General features: G+C 46.4%; 2 protein-coding genes across 2 annotated transcripts in view; one reads left to right on the forward strand and one right to left on the reverse strand.

Moving 5' to 3' along the window:
- The window catches only part of Zcwpw1 (zinc finger CW-type and PWWP domain containing 1), a 25,813-nt gene extending 13,875 nt beyond the window's left edge, over nucleotides 1-11,938 (forward strand). The window contains exons 8-17 of the mRNA XM_028777832.1: nucleotides 4,069-4,185; nucleotides 4,859-4,979; nucleotides 5,594-5,669; nucleotides 5,929-6,033; nucleotides 7,348-7,431; nucleotides 7,904-7,970; nucleotides 8,260-8,354; nucleotides 9,377-9,437; nucleotides 9,868-10,002; nucleotides 11,482-11,938. Of these exons, the coding sequence (XP_028633665.1) occupies nucleotides 4,069-4,185; nucleotides 4,859-4,979; nucleotides 5,594-5,669; nucleotides 5,929-6,033; nucleotides 7,348-7,431; nucleotides 7,904-7,970; nucleotides 8,260-8,354; nucleotides 9,377-9,437; nucleotides 9,868-10,002; nucleotides 11,482-11,795 (1,175 nt within the window). The 3' untranslated portion in view covers nucleotides 11,796-11,938. The remainder of the gene's footprint in view (nucleotides 1-4,068; nucleotides 4,186-4,858; nucleotides 4,980-5,593; nucleotides 5,670-5,928; nucleotides 6,034-7,347; nucleotides 7,432-7,903; nucleotides 7,971-8,259; nucleotides 8,355-9,376; nucleotides 9,438-9,867; nucleotides 10,003-11,481) is intronic.
- Nucleotides 11,281-14,868, reverse strand: part of LOC114629763 (paired immunoglobulin-like type 2 receptor alpha) — a 9,403-nt gene continuing 5,815 nt past the window's right edge. Inside the window, exons 3-5 of the mRNA XM_028777834.1 lie at nucleotides 13,057-13,103; nucleotides 12,808-12,839; nucleotides 11,281-12,646 (exon numbers count right to left, since the gene is read on the reverse strand). Of these exons, the coding sequence (XP_028633667.1) occupies nucleotides 12,521-12,646; nucleotides 12,808-12,839; nucleotides 13,057-13,103 (205 nt within the window). The 3' untranslated portion in view covers nucleotides 11,281-12,520. The remainder of the gene's footprint in view (nucleotides 12,647-12,807; nucleotides 12,840-13,056; nucleotides 13,104-14,868) is intronic.

The raw sequence follows: 14,868 nt of genomic DNA on the forward strand, positions 1-14,868 counted from the left end.
CTCTCTCTCTCTCTCTCTCTCTCTCTCTCTCTCTCTCTCTCTCTCTCAAGTCAAGTACAAAATGCTTCCTGTTCTCTCTTGGGTGTGGCTTTCCACAGGGACTTCACTCTTAAAGAAAACCGACTCTCCTTCCTTAGCTGTCATGCTACCAAGAATTCCTTGGGCAGGGCAGGGCTTGGTGCCCACCTCTTGTCTCCATGCTGGGATTTTGTCTGGCTTGAGTTTGGAAAGGTCTTGTGCATGTTGTCAAAACTACTGTGGATTCATACATACAGCTGGCCTTCAGTGTCTGAGAACCAGCCTCTCTCCAACTCTTCTCTTTTCTTTTTAAGTCTTGCTAGGTCACCTCTATAAATACCAAACTTATGGGGCAGCTGCATTGGTAATTTTTTTGTTTGGTTTGTTAGTTTTTGCTTTGTTTTGTTTAAAAGACAGGATCTCATGTAAGTAGCCCTAGCTACCCTTAAACCCACTATATAGCTGAGGATGACACTGGACTCTTGATCCTCCTGCCTTCTAAGTGCTGGGATGGCAGTCCTGAGCTAGTCCACCAAATTAGTGAGGTGCTAGTGATGGGACTCTGGGCTTCATGCACACTAGGCAAGCATTCTATCAACTGAACTTCATGTCAGTCCCAGCAGCTGTCATTTCTAACTAATACATCATGCCTAACTAGTATTTTTGTTTTGTTTTAAATTTTATTTATGTGTGTGGGTATTTTGCCTGTATGTATGCCCAAGCACTGTGTCCATGGTTGTGCCTACAGAGACCAGAAGAGGTCAACTCCCCTTGAACTGGAGTTACAAAGATGATTGTGAGCCACCATGTGAGTGCTAGGAACTGATCCCAGACCCTCTGGAAAAACAGCAAGTACTCTTAACCACTGAGCCATCTCTCCAGCTCCTAGTATTCTGCTTTTAGATAAAGCACTTTAAGAAATGATCCATTCATAGTATATGATGTTTTGAAAAGACCCGAATGCAAGTCACCTTTTCTGAGTTATTCCAGTAGGATCAAATTAGAAATGGGTGAGGTGTGTCCCTGCATTTGAACATGTTTTAAGGTAAAAATTGACAGTGGGTACAATTTTAACAAGGTACACTTGTTTGATAATATTAAATCTCTGTCTGTCTGTCTGTCTAGGCTAGAGATCAATCCTAGGTGTCTTCCTCAATCACACTCCATCTTATACTGTGGGTTAAGGTCTCTCACTTAATCTGGACATCACTCATTCAACTAACCTGGCTGGCAATGAATGCCAGGAATCCTGTCTTCATCTTCCTAGCACTGGGATTAAAGATGTATACTACTTTACCTGGATTTTAACATGAATGCTGGAGATCCAAACTCAGGTCCTCATGCTCTTGGAGTGGATGGAGTGGATGGGCAGGATGGTAGGCTGGAGACTGAGATACAGTAAGAGTTGCAGGACTCTTGCAGCAAGTGAGGTGGAGAGGACAGTGCATTTGTGTCAGAGGATGTTTGGACAAAGACTCAGAGCATCTGTATGCTTTCTGACATGACTGCTGGGCCATGCAGGAGTAGGAGTAGGTTATGAGGTGTATGGAAAAGGGCCAAGAAACCAAGATGGGCTGCGTGTGAGGTACTCCTTGATGTGATCATGAACTGAAGGCTAGAAGAGGGGAGGCCAAGACTGAGCAAGACACTACCATCTTTACAAGGGAGGCAAGAGGGCAAGGTAGTTTCTACAGGAGAGACAGGCGCAGTGGCAGGGGGAATAAGGTCCTGTTTAACCTACTTTCTGCATTGAGAGATGTGGGGAATGTGAGAAGGAACAGACTCCACTTAGGAAGCTGAACTGCGGGTTGAGTGGGGGCAGAGTCACTGGTGGTCATCCAGGGATCACAGCGAAGATTGAGAGCCATGGAGATGGCTTGGTCAGTAAAGTGCTTGACAAGCGAGCATGAGGATCTGAGTCTGAGCCTTTAATAGAACCCACGTGATAAAGGTAGGTGCAGTGATGTGTGCCTGTAATGCCAGTGTTGAGGAAGCAGAGACAGGAAGCTCTAGGTTCACAGAGATCCTGACTTAAAATATAAGGTGGAGGGGGCTAGAGAGGTGCTTAGTGGTTAAGCGGGTTTACTGCTCTTGCAGAGGACCAGAGTTCAGCTTCAGCACTCAGGTTAGGTGTCTCACAACTGAGAGGATGCAATGCCCATGACTTCCTCCACGAGCACTGAACTCCATGCACACATACTCCTATATACACATAATTAAAAATAAAAATAAAACCTTAGCAGGCATGGTGGTTTATGCTTTTAATCTGGGCACTTGGGAGGCAGAGAGGCAGAGGCATAGGCAGACAGATTCTGAGTTTGAGGATAGCCATTTTGAGGACAGGCAGTAAAAACTTGTCTCAAAAAAGTCAATCAATCAGTCGATTGATCAGTCTTTAAAAGCCCATGTGCCTGTGTATACATGCACGCACACATGTGCACACATATACACATAGCCCCCAAATCCTCCACACACAAACAATAAGATGGACCATAATAGAGGAGAATGCTGCTCTCAGTGTCTGACCTGTATAGGCACATGTGAGCACTCACACAGAAGGAGATGGAGTTCCCAGAAGAGGCTGATGCTGTGTGAATAGAGTTTCTCAAGCTTGCAAAGTTTCAAGGAATACAGTGGAAAAGTTTAGCAGAGATAGAAGTGGAGGTTTGAAAAGCAAGTGATGAAAGAAAACTATGTCCTCTGAGTGGAGCCCAAAGCAAATGTTTAAGAGAGAAATGCTGGGCCCAGACCTGTGTCTTGTGGAGGATCAACTCAGGGCATTGGTCCTGAAGGATTCAATTTTGTCATTTTTTAAAGATGTATTTTATTTTTCAGTGTGTATGATATATATTGTATATAGATTTGTGTACATGAATACAGTGCCTTCTGAGGTCAGATGAGCAAGTAGGATCCTCTGGGGCTGCAGTTGTGAGGTGCGCAGTGTGGGTAGGTGCTGGGACCCTCACTCAGATCCTCAGGTCCTCTGTAAGGGGAATGTGTGCTGCTCTTAATCCCTGAGACTTTTCTCAGCCCTGTGAGCTCAAGCTTGTAATTGGACAGCAGAAAGATATATTCAATGAGATTTGGATAAGAATTATGAATATTGTGCTTAAGAGATGCATGGTAGTATTTAGAGAACACTAGTGCAATATCAGAGAATCAGACCCAGGAAGATCCTGGGCAAGGGGGCAACCTCAGACACCATCCACCTTCTTAATTTTTTTTTGAGAGAGAGGGGGATGGGGGAGAGGGAGAGGGTGCGAGACACTGGTCTGGAACTCAACAATCAAGATAGCCACGGAGCCTTAGGGATCCCCCTATCTGTCCCTAGGTTACAAGCACCCATCACCATGCCCAGCATTTTGTGTGTGTGTGTGTGTGTGTGTGTGTGTGTGTGTGTGTGTGTAGTGTGTGGATCTAACTCAGCTTTCCTGCTTTCAAGGAAAGCAGTCTCCTAGCTCCAAGCTTTCTGTTTCTTTGTGATAATGGGGATGGACCCATGGGGCTTTTTAAAAGTTAAGAAAGCACTCTGCAGAACACTGAGCTACACTTACAGCCCTAAGGGCAACCTTTAACGTTTTTTTTTCTTTCTAATTTTTAATTTTGTGTATGTGTGTGCAGGAATGTGGGTTTGTACACATGAGCAAAGTGCCTACAGAGGCAAGAAGGAAGAGCATCAGATCCCCTGAAGTGGAAGTTTAGGCATTAGTGAGCTGGGTGCTGGATCTAAACCCTGGAAAAGGGGTGGGTGTATGCTCTTAACTGCTGAACTAAGGCAAAGTATCTGTTTGATGTCAAGACAGAAAGTGTCACTGTGTTTGGTAGAGAGATTACAATGGCAGGCTTGAGTTCTAAGGTCAGCTCTGTCACCAACGTAGGTTGGCCTTCAGTAAGTTGCTATCACTGAACCTTCACTCTGCCGAGATAATTCAGAGACTTGACTGGTTAGTATGCAAGCTCTGAGATATAATTCAGATATGTATTGAATTTAGTTGGATGGAAGAAGGAAGGGCGTGTTTTTGTCTCACCTCAGTTTCTCTTCTGTCACAGGCCACTGTGTCATCTGGGTCCAGTGTTCCTCTCCCAAGTGTGAGAAGTGGCGGCAGCTACGTGGAAACATTGATCCCTCAGTTCTCCCAGATGACTGGTCTTGTGACCAGAATCCAGGTAGAAAGGAGTGGAAATGGTTTCCCCTAGTTTTTATTGCTCCTCTGTTTCTTTCCCAACATGTCTCCTTTCAGTTAAGTGCAACTTGGTTGTAACTGTCATTGTCCTTGTGGACTCTGGGAAGGAAGGATCTTCCTGTTCTGTGGATGAATCTGGCATAAGGGTGGCAGGAAGACATGGGGTGGACTGGGCAGCTTTATGTGTACACTGAGTGAATCCTGCCTATGTCAGCATTGCCTGCTCTTATCAGCACTGCCTGGAATATTAGTGTTGTGTTGTGCTAGACAGAGAGGGATATATGACATGCTGGGAAAGGCAACTGAGAAAGACTCAATGAGCTTAGCATTCGTTCTAGAATGTTTGAGATGGTTGGGAGAGATTATTACCATCTAGTCCAGCACACTTGTTTTACAGGAGAGAAAGCCTCTCGGAGAAGTGACCCCCACACTGCCCCACCAAAGGGGCAGAGCCACACTGGGATGTGAGCAGGAGTTTGGAGTCTCTGTTGTTTGAGGCAGCACTCCTTCTCTTGGCTCTAGCTGCATTTCCGGTCTTAGTTTCTGTTCTCCCCCACCTGCAGCCTGCATATGTCCCTTTGCCCTCCCCTCTCAGTGACCTGCATCCTAGTTCACCCGTTGAGTTTCCTGGTTCTGCATTTCTCCTCTTTTGGCAGATCTGAATTATAATCGCTGTGACATTCCTGAGGAGAGCTGGGCAGGGTGTGAGAGTGATGTGGCCTATGCCTCCTACGTTCCAGGATCCATCATCTGGGCCAAGCAGTATGGTTACCCATGGTAGGGCACCATGACAGAGAACATCTTTCCTGAACTTGGGGGTGGTAGAGTCATGCAGGGAGGAAGGCTGTGGCGATCCTTTGTTGTAGCGCTGCATTAGAGAGAACATCAGTGAGGGAACAGATGAGGGCTGAGCTGGGAGGCTTCGGAGACCAGGTTCAGGGTGGGGGTGGGATGGGATGGAAAATGGATCTGATGCAGCTGCGGTGAGTGGATATAAAAGAGGGAGAAGGACCTAGAGCAATTTCTTGTTTTTGTTTTTGCGTTGTTTTTGAGATAATGCTGTCCTTGAACTGGAAGTCCTGCCTAAGTTTCCCTAGTGCAGGACTGTAAGGCACATGCCTCCAAGCCCTGCTACAAGGCATTTTAACATGCTGAGATGTGAGGGCATGCAGAGGGGAGGGAAGGACAGTGTCCTCAAGTTTGCTAGGATGACTGAGATCTTTTTTATTCTGCTGGACATCATGTCAGTCATTTGATAGTGAGCACCAGTGGGGATTGACAGGGTATAGCTTTTGATCTATAAAACGTCTTGATCTTTTCCATGTGTGCATGATGGTGAGGTTGTGTTCTGATCATAACCTCTTCTCTCCCATCTGTCACCCCTTCCCCAGGTGGCCAGGCATGATAGAACCTGATCCTGACCTGGGGGAGTACTTTCTGTTTGCTTCTCATCTTGATTCCCTGCCGGTGAGTTTTCTGGTTCTGCCCAAGTAGGAACACATCCACCCTAACACGTTTAGAGTTAGACACAGATGTAGTCAGCGGACACTTAACTGGAGTGACAGAAACGGAGGTAATATAGTGAGATACACCTGCTTCCCAGGAGGGCATTTTTATTTTGCTCACTACATTTGGCCTGGGTTCTTGAGGTCAGAGTAGAGGAATACTAGGGTGAGCTGGGTAGGTGAGCCACGGTTGATCCAAACAATGCCACCTTTTATTACAGTCTAAGTACCATGTGACATTTTTTGGAGAAACAGTTTCTCGTGCGTGGATCCCAGTTCGCATGCTGAAGAACTTCCAGGAGCTGTCTTTGGAGCTAGCTAGAGTGGTGAGCAAACTTGGGACATCTCTTGTGATACAGGAAGTGGTTTCTTTTTGTGATTTGTTTGTTTGTTTGTTTGTTTCATTTTTGAGAGAGGGTCTCATATACTCCAGGCTGGCCTGGAAACTCACTATGTAGTTCAGGATGATCTTGAACTTCTGATCCTTCTGTTGTCAACCTCCTAAATCCTGGGATTACAGGCAGACACCACCACACGTTCTAATCAGTTTGAGATGCAACTTTAAGGTCCCCAGTTAACCCGGGGTTTCTCAGTCTCAGCACAGTGGACCTCTTGGTTCACATAATCCTTCGCTGTGGAGGGCTAGTCTACATGCAGTTGGAAGCAGCAGCCCTGGGCACTGCGGCATCTTTTACCTTGTGTCTTGTTCTCTTCTAGTTGTGACAGCCAAATGATTGTCCCCAAACATTGTCTTCTGGGAGACAAAGTTTTCCTTAGTTGAGAAGCACAGTGGTTAGCTAAATCGTACTTCTTCCCTATGTTCATTCTGGGTTTAACTAGCCTTCAAGTGAGCAGAGGTACCACACCCCAACGAGATGGTCTTTGGAATTATGGAGTTGGGAGAAGAAATGTTTGTTGTGGGCCTTTATTCAACTGAGTATTAAACTGCTGGCTTAGAGAAACCTGTGAGGGACTGAAAGGAGAGTCACCTGAATGTCCATTTTCTTTCCCTTCAAATCCCTGTGTGATTCACTCTGGAGAGGGTACCAAAATGTCATTGGGAAGGAGAGCCCCAAAAGATTAAGAGCAGAGTACTGTGTCAGTACCAGGACTGAAACACCTGTAGCTAAGACAATGTCTAAGTCAGGTGTGATGATTCATGTCTGTAATTCAGCACTTAGGAAGCTGGGGCAGGAGGATTGCAGTGAGTTTGAGGCCAATAGGCTGTAAGTGAGTGCTAGGCCAGACTGAGCTACAGTGTGCGATCTTGCTTCAAAACACAAAAATGTCTGGGGGGGGGCCGTCGTGGTATGTTGGGATCATGTGTCTAATATTATTATTGATTATTTTTTCATTTAAAATGATTTATTTTAATTTTAATTGTGGGTATGAGCACATGTATGCAGGAACCTACAGAGACTCAAAACTTAAGATCCCAGAAGCTGGAGTTCGTATGGTAATGAGCTGTTTGCTGTGGATGCTGAGAACCTAACTTGAGACCTCTGGAAGCTCAGTCCTTAACTGCTGAGCCATCTCTCTAGCTCTGTATTAACTAATGAGAAAATTATTAGTTATTTGAAGTTTCTGTATTGACTATTTTTAAAGGCATATTTATCATCAAGCCTTACCTTCTGTTTTAGAAAAAGCGCAAGAACAAGGACTCCAACCAGAAGCTGGAGGCAGCCATAGCGATGGCACACAGGGCAGAACAGATCAGTATTCAGGTGGGACAGTGCTCAGCTCGCCCTGGCTGGGCCCCATTCAGTCCAAAGACAACCCACACCTGCTGCCCACTGCAGGGAACTGGAGGCCTTCCCTATTGCGGCTTACAGCTCACCTTTCCTTCCTGGCCAGGTTTCCCTGATGCCTAAGGCATCTACTCCTCTCCCTGCCCTTGGACACTTGGGGTCTTCTCTCAGCCCAAGTTTTTATCTTCAAATTCCTCTGAAGGAACAGGGTGGGGTAGAGAATGACATGTGAACTTCTCTCTCCTAGTCACTTGTTCCAGCACAAATCAGCTAGAAGAGAGATTATAATTAATCTCCTTTAAAGGTTGAGATAAAGCTAATGTGATATTTCAAATGATAATGGTTTGGAAAAATGAATGCAGACTTTGTCATAACTAGAATCTAGAAGACAGGGCAAAGCTGTGCCTGGCAGGGGAGTGGGTGACGTTGTTGTTTCTTGGTTCCCCAGGAGCGGGTTAACTTGTTTGGTTTCTGGAGTCGATATAATGGAGCTGACATCAGTGGGGAAGAGAAAGGTAGGAAGAGAATAGGGACTGGAGGGTGGAGAGCACCCTGCCCCAGGACCCAAGCCTGCACTCTCTGCCCCTGTCAAGATTCTCTAGTGGGACCTCTTGTGACTGTGACCCAGAGAGATGGGGAGGGGGGGATAAGATAGGGGATGTGTGAGTCATGATGAGTAGGACTGTGGTGATGGGGGACTCTCCCCTGGACTCAGACGACAGGGTTTGAAGGTGGATTTCCTGAGATCAGCTCAGTTCAACAATGTATCTCAGACACATAGTCTTCCTTCATTCCTTCTTCTAGATTTGATGCTCTATGAGTCCAACATCCCTGAGTCTTGTCTGGAGAAAGAAGAGAAGGACTCGGAGGAGGAGAAGGAGGAGAAAGAAGAGAAGAAAGTAAAGCTGACAAAGAGTTCTTATGACTTCAGGATTCCTGTAGGGGTGTGGTTGGCATAGATTCATGGTCCCTGTGAACCATCCAGCTTCGGGGCACTGACTGGCTGGCTCAGTCCTAGGATCTCCAGGAAAGGAGGCTTTCTTTCCTTCCTCCCTGTGGAACTTTCTTGGCTGTCTAGGAATTTCCTTGATTGAAATTTCAGTTTGTGCTGTGTTTCTTTGGGTCGTCATGTAATATCGGGAAACCCTCAGTTGCTTTTTCCACTCCTTTCTCTTGTATGGAAACTTCAGATGTCACCCATTTTCTTGGCATCTCCTTGAAACATTCATTTTCACGTTCTCTTTTAGTTTATCTTTTTCTCTTTTGTGAAAAAACGTATTACTCCATTTATTTACTTGGGTGTGGGAACACATGCCAGAGAACAAGTTGAGGGAGTTGGTTCTCTCTTTCCCCCATGTCCATCCTCCAGTTGAACTCAGCTTGTTGGGCTTGGGGCCGCTGAGCCATCTCATGGTCTCTAAGCCACCTCCCCTGCCTCAGCTTCTTCTTATGCACCCAGTCCTTGCCTTGACTGGTACTAAATAGGATTGGAGGGTGACCACATATTTTCTCTCTCCTGCTGAACCAGGCTGCAATCAAACCTAATTTAACTTTCTGAGACCCATCCATTATTCTCTAACACCCCCTCTTCTAAAAAGAGAATATGTGTGCAAATGCACGTGGAGGTCAAAGGTTGTTCTCAGGTGTAATTCTTCAGGTGCCATCCACCTTGTTTTTTTGAGGTAGGTCTGTAGCTTGACCATTCAGATAGGCTGGTTAACAGGCCCCAAGAATGCACCTGTTTCCACACCTCCAGTGCTGGATCCAAGTGTGCTTGGTCACACACTGCCTTTTATGTAGGTTCTGGAGAATGAACTCAGGACCTCATGTTTGCATGGGAATCACATGACTAAACTGCCTCCAGGTTTTTAGAAAGCGTTTGTAATTCAATTTGCCTTTTTCTGTTCTTTCCCTATTCAAGGACCTAACTTTGTCTAGACCCAAGCCAGCTAAAACACAGACAAAAAAACCCAAGTCAAGAGGTAAGCAAGACAGCTGGAAAGGGGGAAGTCCCACAGGTAGGGAGGGCAGAAGTAGACAGAGTGTTGGCAGGTGGTTATGTCTGACTGAATCTTACTTCTAGGATCTGAGAGAATAGGTCAGGCTGATACCAGGACGGAAGTCACAGTGCCTTGTTCTTGTTCCCAAAGTCTTTGGTTAAAAGTGTAGGGTTTAGCTTAGTCCCCAGGGCTGATTTCTTGGAGAAGGCTGGTTCTAAGGAGAACCATAGAAAGGAGAAGACCCCGGGCCAGCAAAGTCAAGATGGCTGGAACTGGAAGCCACTGAGGGAACCTGCTAGACTGGGACTGAGCCAGAGATATGGAACAAGGCAAAAGCTAAATACGTGGCTACCATCTTCCTTGCCAACTGTCAATAAATTTCCTTTATGCTTGGGGATTGGGGTTTATACAGGCCCAGCAGGAGGACAAGATGGAACTCCAAAGAAGAAAACTGTGAAGAAATCTCTGGTCAGTGAATCCACAGTCCCTCCTGTACCTACGCTGAGAGGGAGGGAAGAACAGGGAAGTTCAGACCTGGACCGTCCAGGTAAGCCTCAGAGGCTCGAAGGCTGTGGGGAATGAGGTTCTTGTCTGCATCTCTCCTCCCTGGGTCATTTCTGAAAAACTGAACAACTCTTGATCTTGTGGGTTGAGGTGGGAGTCTGATGAAGTTGGGGCTGGCCTGTATTGTCTATGAGTTCTAGGCTAGCATGGGCTCCATAATGGGACCTTCTTTCAAAAACACTGAAAAGGAGACAGAGAGGAGAAGGAGGAGGATAAATGAAATCCTGAATGAAAGACCATGTCTCAGAATGAACCTAGAACATTCTTTATAAACTTTATAAGCTTAATGGTGGCCAGTGATAGCATGGAAGACCTTTAATCCCAGCGCTCGAGACGCAGAGGCCGGCAGCTCTCTGAGTTACAGGCCAGCCAGAGCTATATAGTGAGAGCCTATCCTAAAAGAACCAAGTGAATGCACAAATGTAATTGTCTGATTGGATTAAATCCAAGGACAAACCAAATGGGTACTTCACATATGTGATGCATATACATGCAGGCAAAACACCCATATACATAACATCTTTTTAAAAAATGTCGTGTCTCAGCTAGTAGTGGGATTTCATGTGCAACTTTCCCTTTCCATAGTAGAATTTTATCTGGCTTGAGCTTGCACAGACCTTATGTGTGCTGTTACAATCACTGTGAGTTCACAAGTGCAACTGCCCTTTTCTGTTCAGAAAATACTGTTTCTACTACCTCTGGCCTTTATACAGTCTTTGGCCCCTCTCTTTTCAAAGATCCTTGAGCCATGTTGCATTTAGGGCTGCACATGCTGTAGTCTCTTAATGTTCTCAGAATGTTGGCCAGTTGAGAAAAGACACCGGCTGCAAGGAGAGCATCTGTGACAAGGGCTGTGAGATGCAGTGAGCTGTGGGGCATAGGTTATTAGGAGTCGTTTTAGTACTGTGTCCATTAAGCAGGATCATGGTATTGGATCCCCCTAGCGCCTGAGGTCTGTGTACCCACAGGCTGCACTACCCACAGTGCTAGGTATGGGTTCCATCTCATGGACTGAGCCTTAGGTCCCATCACTGGCCTGAGTTTTGACATTTTGTTTACTTATTTTTGCTGTCTGTGTCTGTGTACCACATGTTGGTCTGGTGGCCGGAAGCTCTCGTATGTTCTGGAGCTGGAGCTGCAGGTGGTTGTGAGCTACTATGTGAGCCTGGGGATTGAAGCCCAGCCCTCCCTAAGAGCAGCAAGTGCTCTTCACTGCAGAGCCAGCTTCCCAGCCCCATTGACATTTCAAATACAAGTGTACTGAGGCTCAGGTTTCAGATGTATTGATCATCCATGTTGAACACACAGCTGACACAAGCCTAGAATCCAAGTGTGTCCTGAAAGCCCATGTCCCATATTTTGATAAAGATTATTCTTTCATATGTTTTAAACAAGAATTCAGACATCTGGTGTAAAAAGTCAGGGTAAGTTGACTCTTAACTTTGTCCCTTATTCCCTTTAGGCCCTAAGAAGAAATTTAAAGCTCCTGAAAACAAGGCTTCAGTCATCAACTTATCTGAGGAGAAAGAAATTAAAATTGTGTCCAAGTGCTCTACCCCACCAGCTCAGCATGGGGCCTGTCCATTGGGAAAGGAAGGGCTTGGGCCCCAGGTGCTCCTGACACAGGAGGCAGCAAGTTTCCCTCCTGATGACGATGGTTCCAGTGACCTGGACTTTGAGCAACTCATGGAAGACATTGGAGAGCCGGAAGAGAGAGGGGAGTTGCAGCAGAGGGGCAGCTCAGAGGAGCTCCTGGCGGCCCTCTTTGAGGAGTAGAGTACTCTGGTCCCCCAGCTGTTGTCTGCCGCGGAGAGCCTCTCAGCCTTCCTGAGCAGCTGTTAACTGTTGAGGATGCTGACCTGCTCAACAGTTCAAGTCAGCCCTGCAGCCTGTGTTAATAAAGCAGGTCTCTGGCATTACTGCTGCGCTGGTGTGTGTGTGTGTGTTGCTATGGCTAACTGCCTTCTCTGGAGGCTATAGGAAGCTGGGGACAGCAGTGAGAGCCAGAGTTGGGGGAACCTCCAGAAAAGTATGTCTGGGTTTGAGCTATTTCCTGGGAGCTACATGGCCTTAGGCAAATGCCTTAGCCACCTGGTGTTTATTTTAGTTCCATGTCTCACATATCTATCTAGGGTTTGGGCTGATGTCCAGTGCAGTGGGACATGGGAACCAGCTGGTTATTACACTCACTGATCTGGGTGCATGTCATGGAGTCTGCCTGCCAGCATTTAGGATCGCTGCTAGAAAAAGTGATAGAGGAGGGTCCTTAGAGGGCCAGAAGTCAAGGGTCTCATCAGTTCTCTCCTTAGATTCATTTAGGCAGATTCTGTGGATCTTTTTATTTTTGTGAGAAAGGCCTAGGAAGTTAGAAAGGGAACTGGAACTTTCTCTGTGGTCAGACTCTCTGACGAATGAATTTCTGTGTCTGCCTGTGGTATCAGTGGAGGCTGGGAGTCTTCCCACTAGAAACAAAGGTGACTAAGAGCATCACTTAGACCCACTCATTTAGCCTTTATGATGGAGTACACAGTCTCTTCCTGGTGGTTCCCGTGGATAGGTAGGCTGGGAGCTGTTCCTGGTGAGGTTGGACTTGAGAGGGAGATGGAGGCATACACAATGTTATTATCCTGAGGGAGAAACGGGAGGTCAGATGGTAGCGGTGCAGCTGTGACTACCATAAAGAAGCAGCTGCAGCCTCAGTGTCCTGCCTACACCGTAGGCCTCTACCCATCCACCACCTTCTTCAACACCCTTCTACTCTCTTCAGGCCTGAGTCTGAGTTGCTTACCTTGGAGTTCTCTTTGGGGTCCATACATTGCCCTAGAGAAAAAGGAACATGGAGTGCTGAAATCAGGCAATGTGACAGGAGAGCAGGCAGATGGCTGGGAGTTCCCACAATGGTGTGGGAACCTTGGTTACATGGAGAGACAGTAGGGAGGTGGGAAAGGAAGTGCTGGGTGGGGGATGGTTATGGAAGTGTGGGGTCTTGGGAGAAGAAGCAGAGCCAAGAGTGGAAACAAGAAGCTGACAGGATTACCTTCATGGCCAGCACTCTCACATTTCTCACTGGTTTCCAATGGCTTCCTGCATAGGAACAAGATGGACAACATATGAGAGGCTGGATGAGAAAGAATTCAGACATTTGGTGCTGGGGTGGCTCAGTAAGGTACTTGTCGTATAAGCATGAAGACCTGAGTTTAGATCCCCACACCCGCATAAATCTGGATGCTGAAGAGGAAGGGATAGGCAGATAAATCCCTGGAGCTCACTGGTCAACTGGCCTAGACTAACTTACGAGTTCCAGACTCAGAGAAAGACCCTGTCTCAAAGAGAGAGCAGAGGGATGGAGAAATGGTTCAGTCAGGAAAAGTGGCTGCTTCACAAATATGACGACCCAAGTTGAGATCCCCAGGACCCATGTAAAAGATGCAGGGTACAGTGAGCCTTGAAGAGAGAATAGACAGGTAGGTCCCTGAAGCTCCTTGTCTGGCCAGCCTGGCCAAATTGATGAGCTTCAGCTTAGTGAGAGACCCTGTCTTGAAATAGAGGAGAGGAGAAACTGAGGAGAGTCACCTCATTGACCTCTGGCCTCCATACACATGAACACATACAGAGACAACATGCATGCAGAAACATAAAATAGAATGGAGAGCCACTAAGGAAGATATGACATTGACCTCTGACCTCTACATATATGTGCATGTGCATCTGTATATGCACACACACAGAGAACTGGGCACAGTCGTATATGCGTGTAGTCAGGAGGACTCCCAATGCTCACTGGTCAACTAACCTTGTCTAGTTGGTGAGTTCCAGACCAGTGGAAGACCCTGTCTCAACAACAACAACACAACAACAAAACAACAACGACAAAACCAAGTGGGGTCTGGTGCAATGACTTGGTGGTTAAGGCCTTGACATTAAGACTGACAACCTGAGTTTCATCCCAAGGATTTATAAGGGAGAAGGAAAGCGCCAACTCTCAGAATTTGTCCTTGGTCTTCCACATGCATGCCACGTCAAGCTCTCTCTCTCTCTCTCACACACACACACACATACACACACAATGTAATAAAAACAATTACACAAAACATTGGATGGCACCTGAGAACACACGTATGCACATATGGAAGTGCACACACACGCAAGCGCATGCACCAAAGGTTCCCTTTGAGTGGTCTCTGCAATCCTTAGTGACTGAGGGTAAACATGATGGTGTGAGGCTCTCACAAGAAGGCTCTCTGGAAGAGGATGGAGGGGCTTTGGTAAGGTAGCCTGGCCAGGGTCTCTTAGCACTACTAAAAGGTGAGTTATTCTAGGAAATCTAGGAAGGAACAGAAACCAGAAACAAGAAGAACCAAGTGTATCCTCTCTCACTACATTGGTTATAACTAGAAGGCAAAAGTTTCATATCTTCTGGGTAGGCACTCAGGCTTTGTTCTTGGCAGAAAGTGTTGAGGGTTTTGTCTTTTACTGTCTACTGTAATGCTAAGTACAGGTTCCCCAAAACCTGGAGTTTGGGCAAAGCTCCTGGGATCCTGCCCCCAAGTTAATTCTGATTGGTGAATAAAGATGCCAAAAGGCAGTAGTTAGGGAGAAGAGACAGGTAGGGAAGAGGTTTTCGGAGGCTTAGAAGAGAGCACGAGGAAGGGAGAGAGGAAAAGGAAGGAGCCACCATGGAAGAAGATGAACTTGTAGGAGGGGAGAGAGCTGCCATGGGGTAGGAGTAAGGAAAATGTGGCCATGTGGGCTGGCCAATTGGAACTAAGAGCAGCCCAGGAAACAACACCCAGGATTTTTAAATATGTATATGTATATGTATATGTATATGTATATGTATATGTATATG

Source organism: Grammomys surdaster, unplaced genomic scaffold (genome assembly GCF_004785775.1).
Source record: "Grammomys surdaster isolate TR1022 unplaced genomic scaffold, NIH_TR_1.0 316, whole genome shotgun sequence".
Classification (NCBI taxonomy): Eukaryota; Metazoa; Chordata; class Mammalia; order Rodentia; family Muridae; genus Grammomys; species Grammomys surdaster.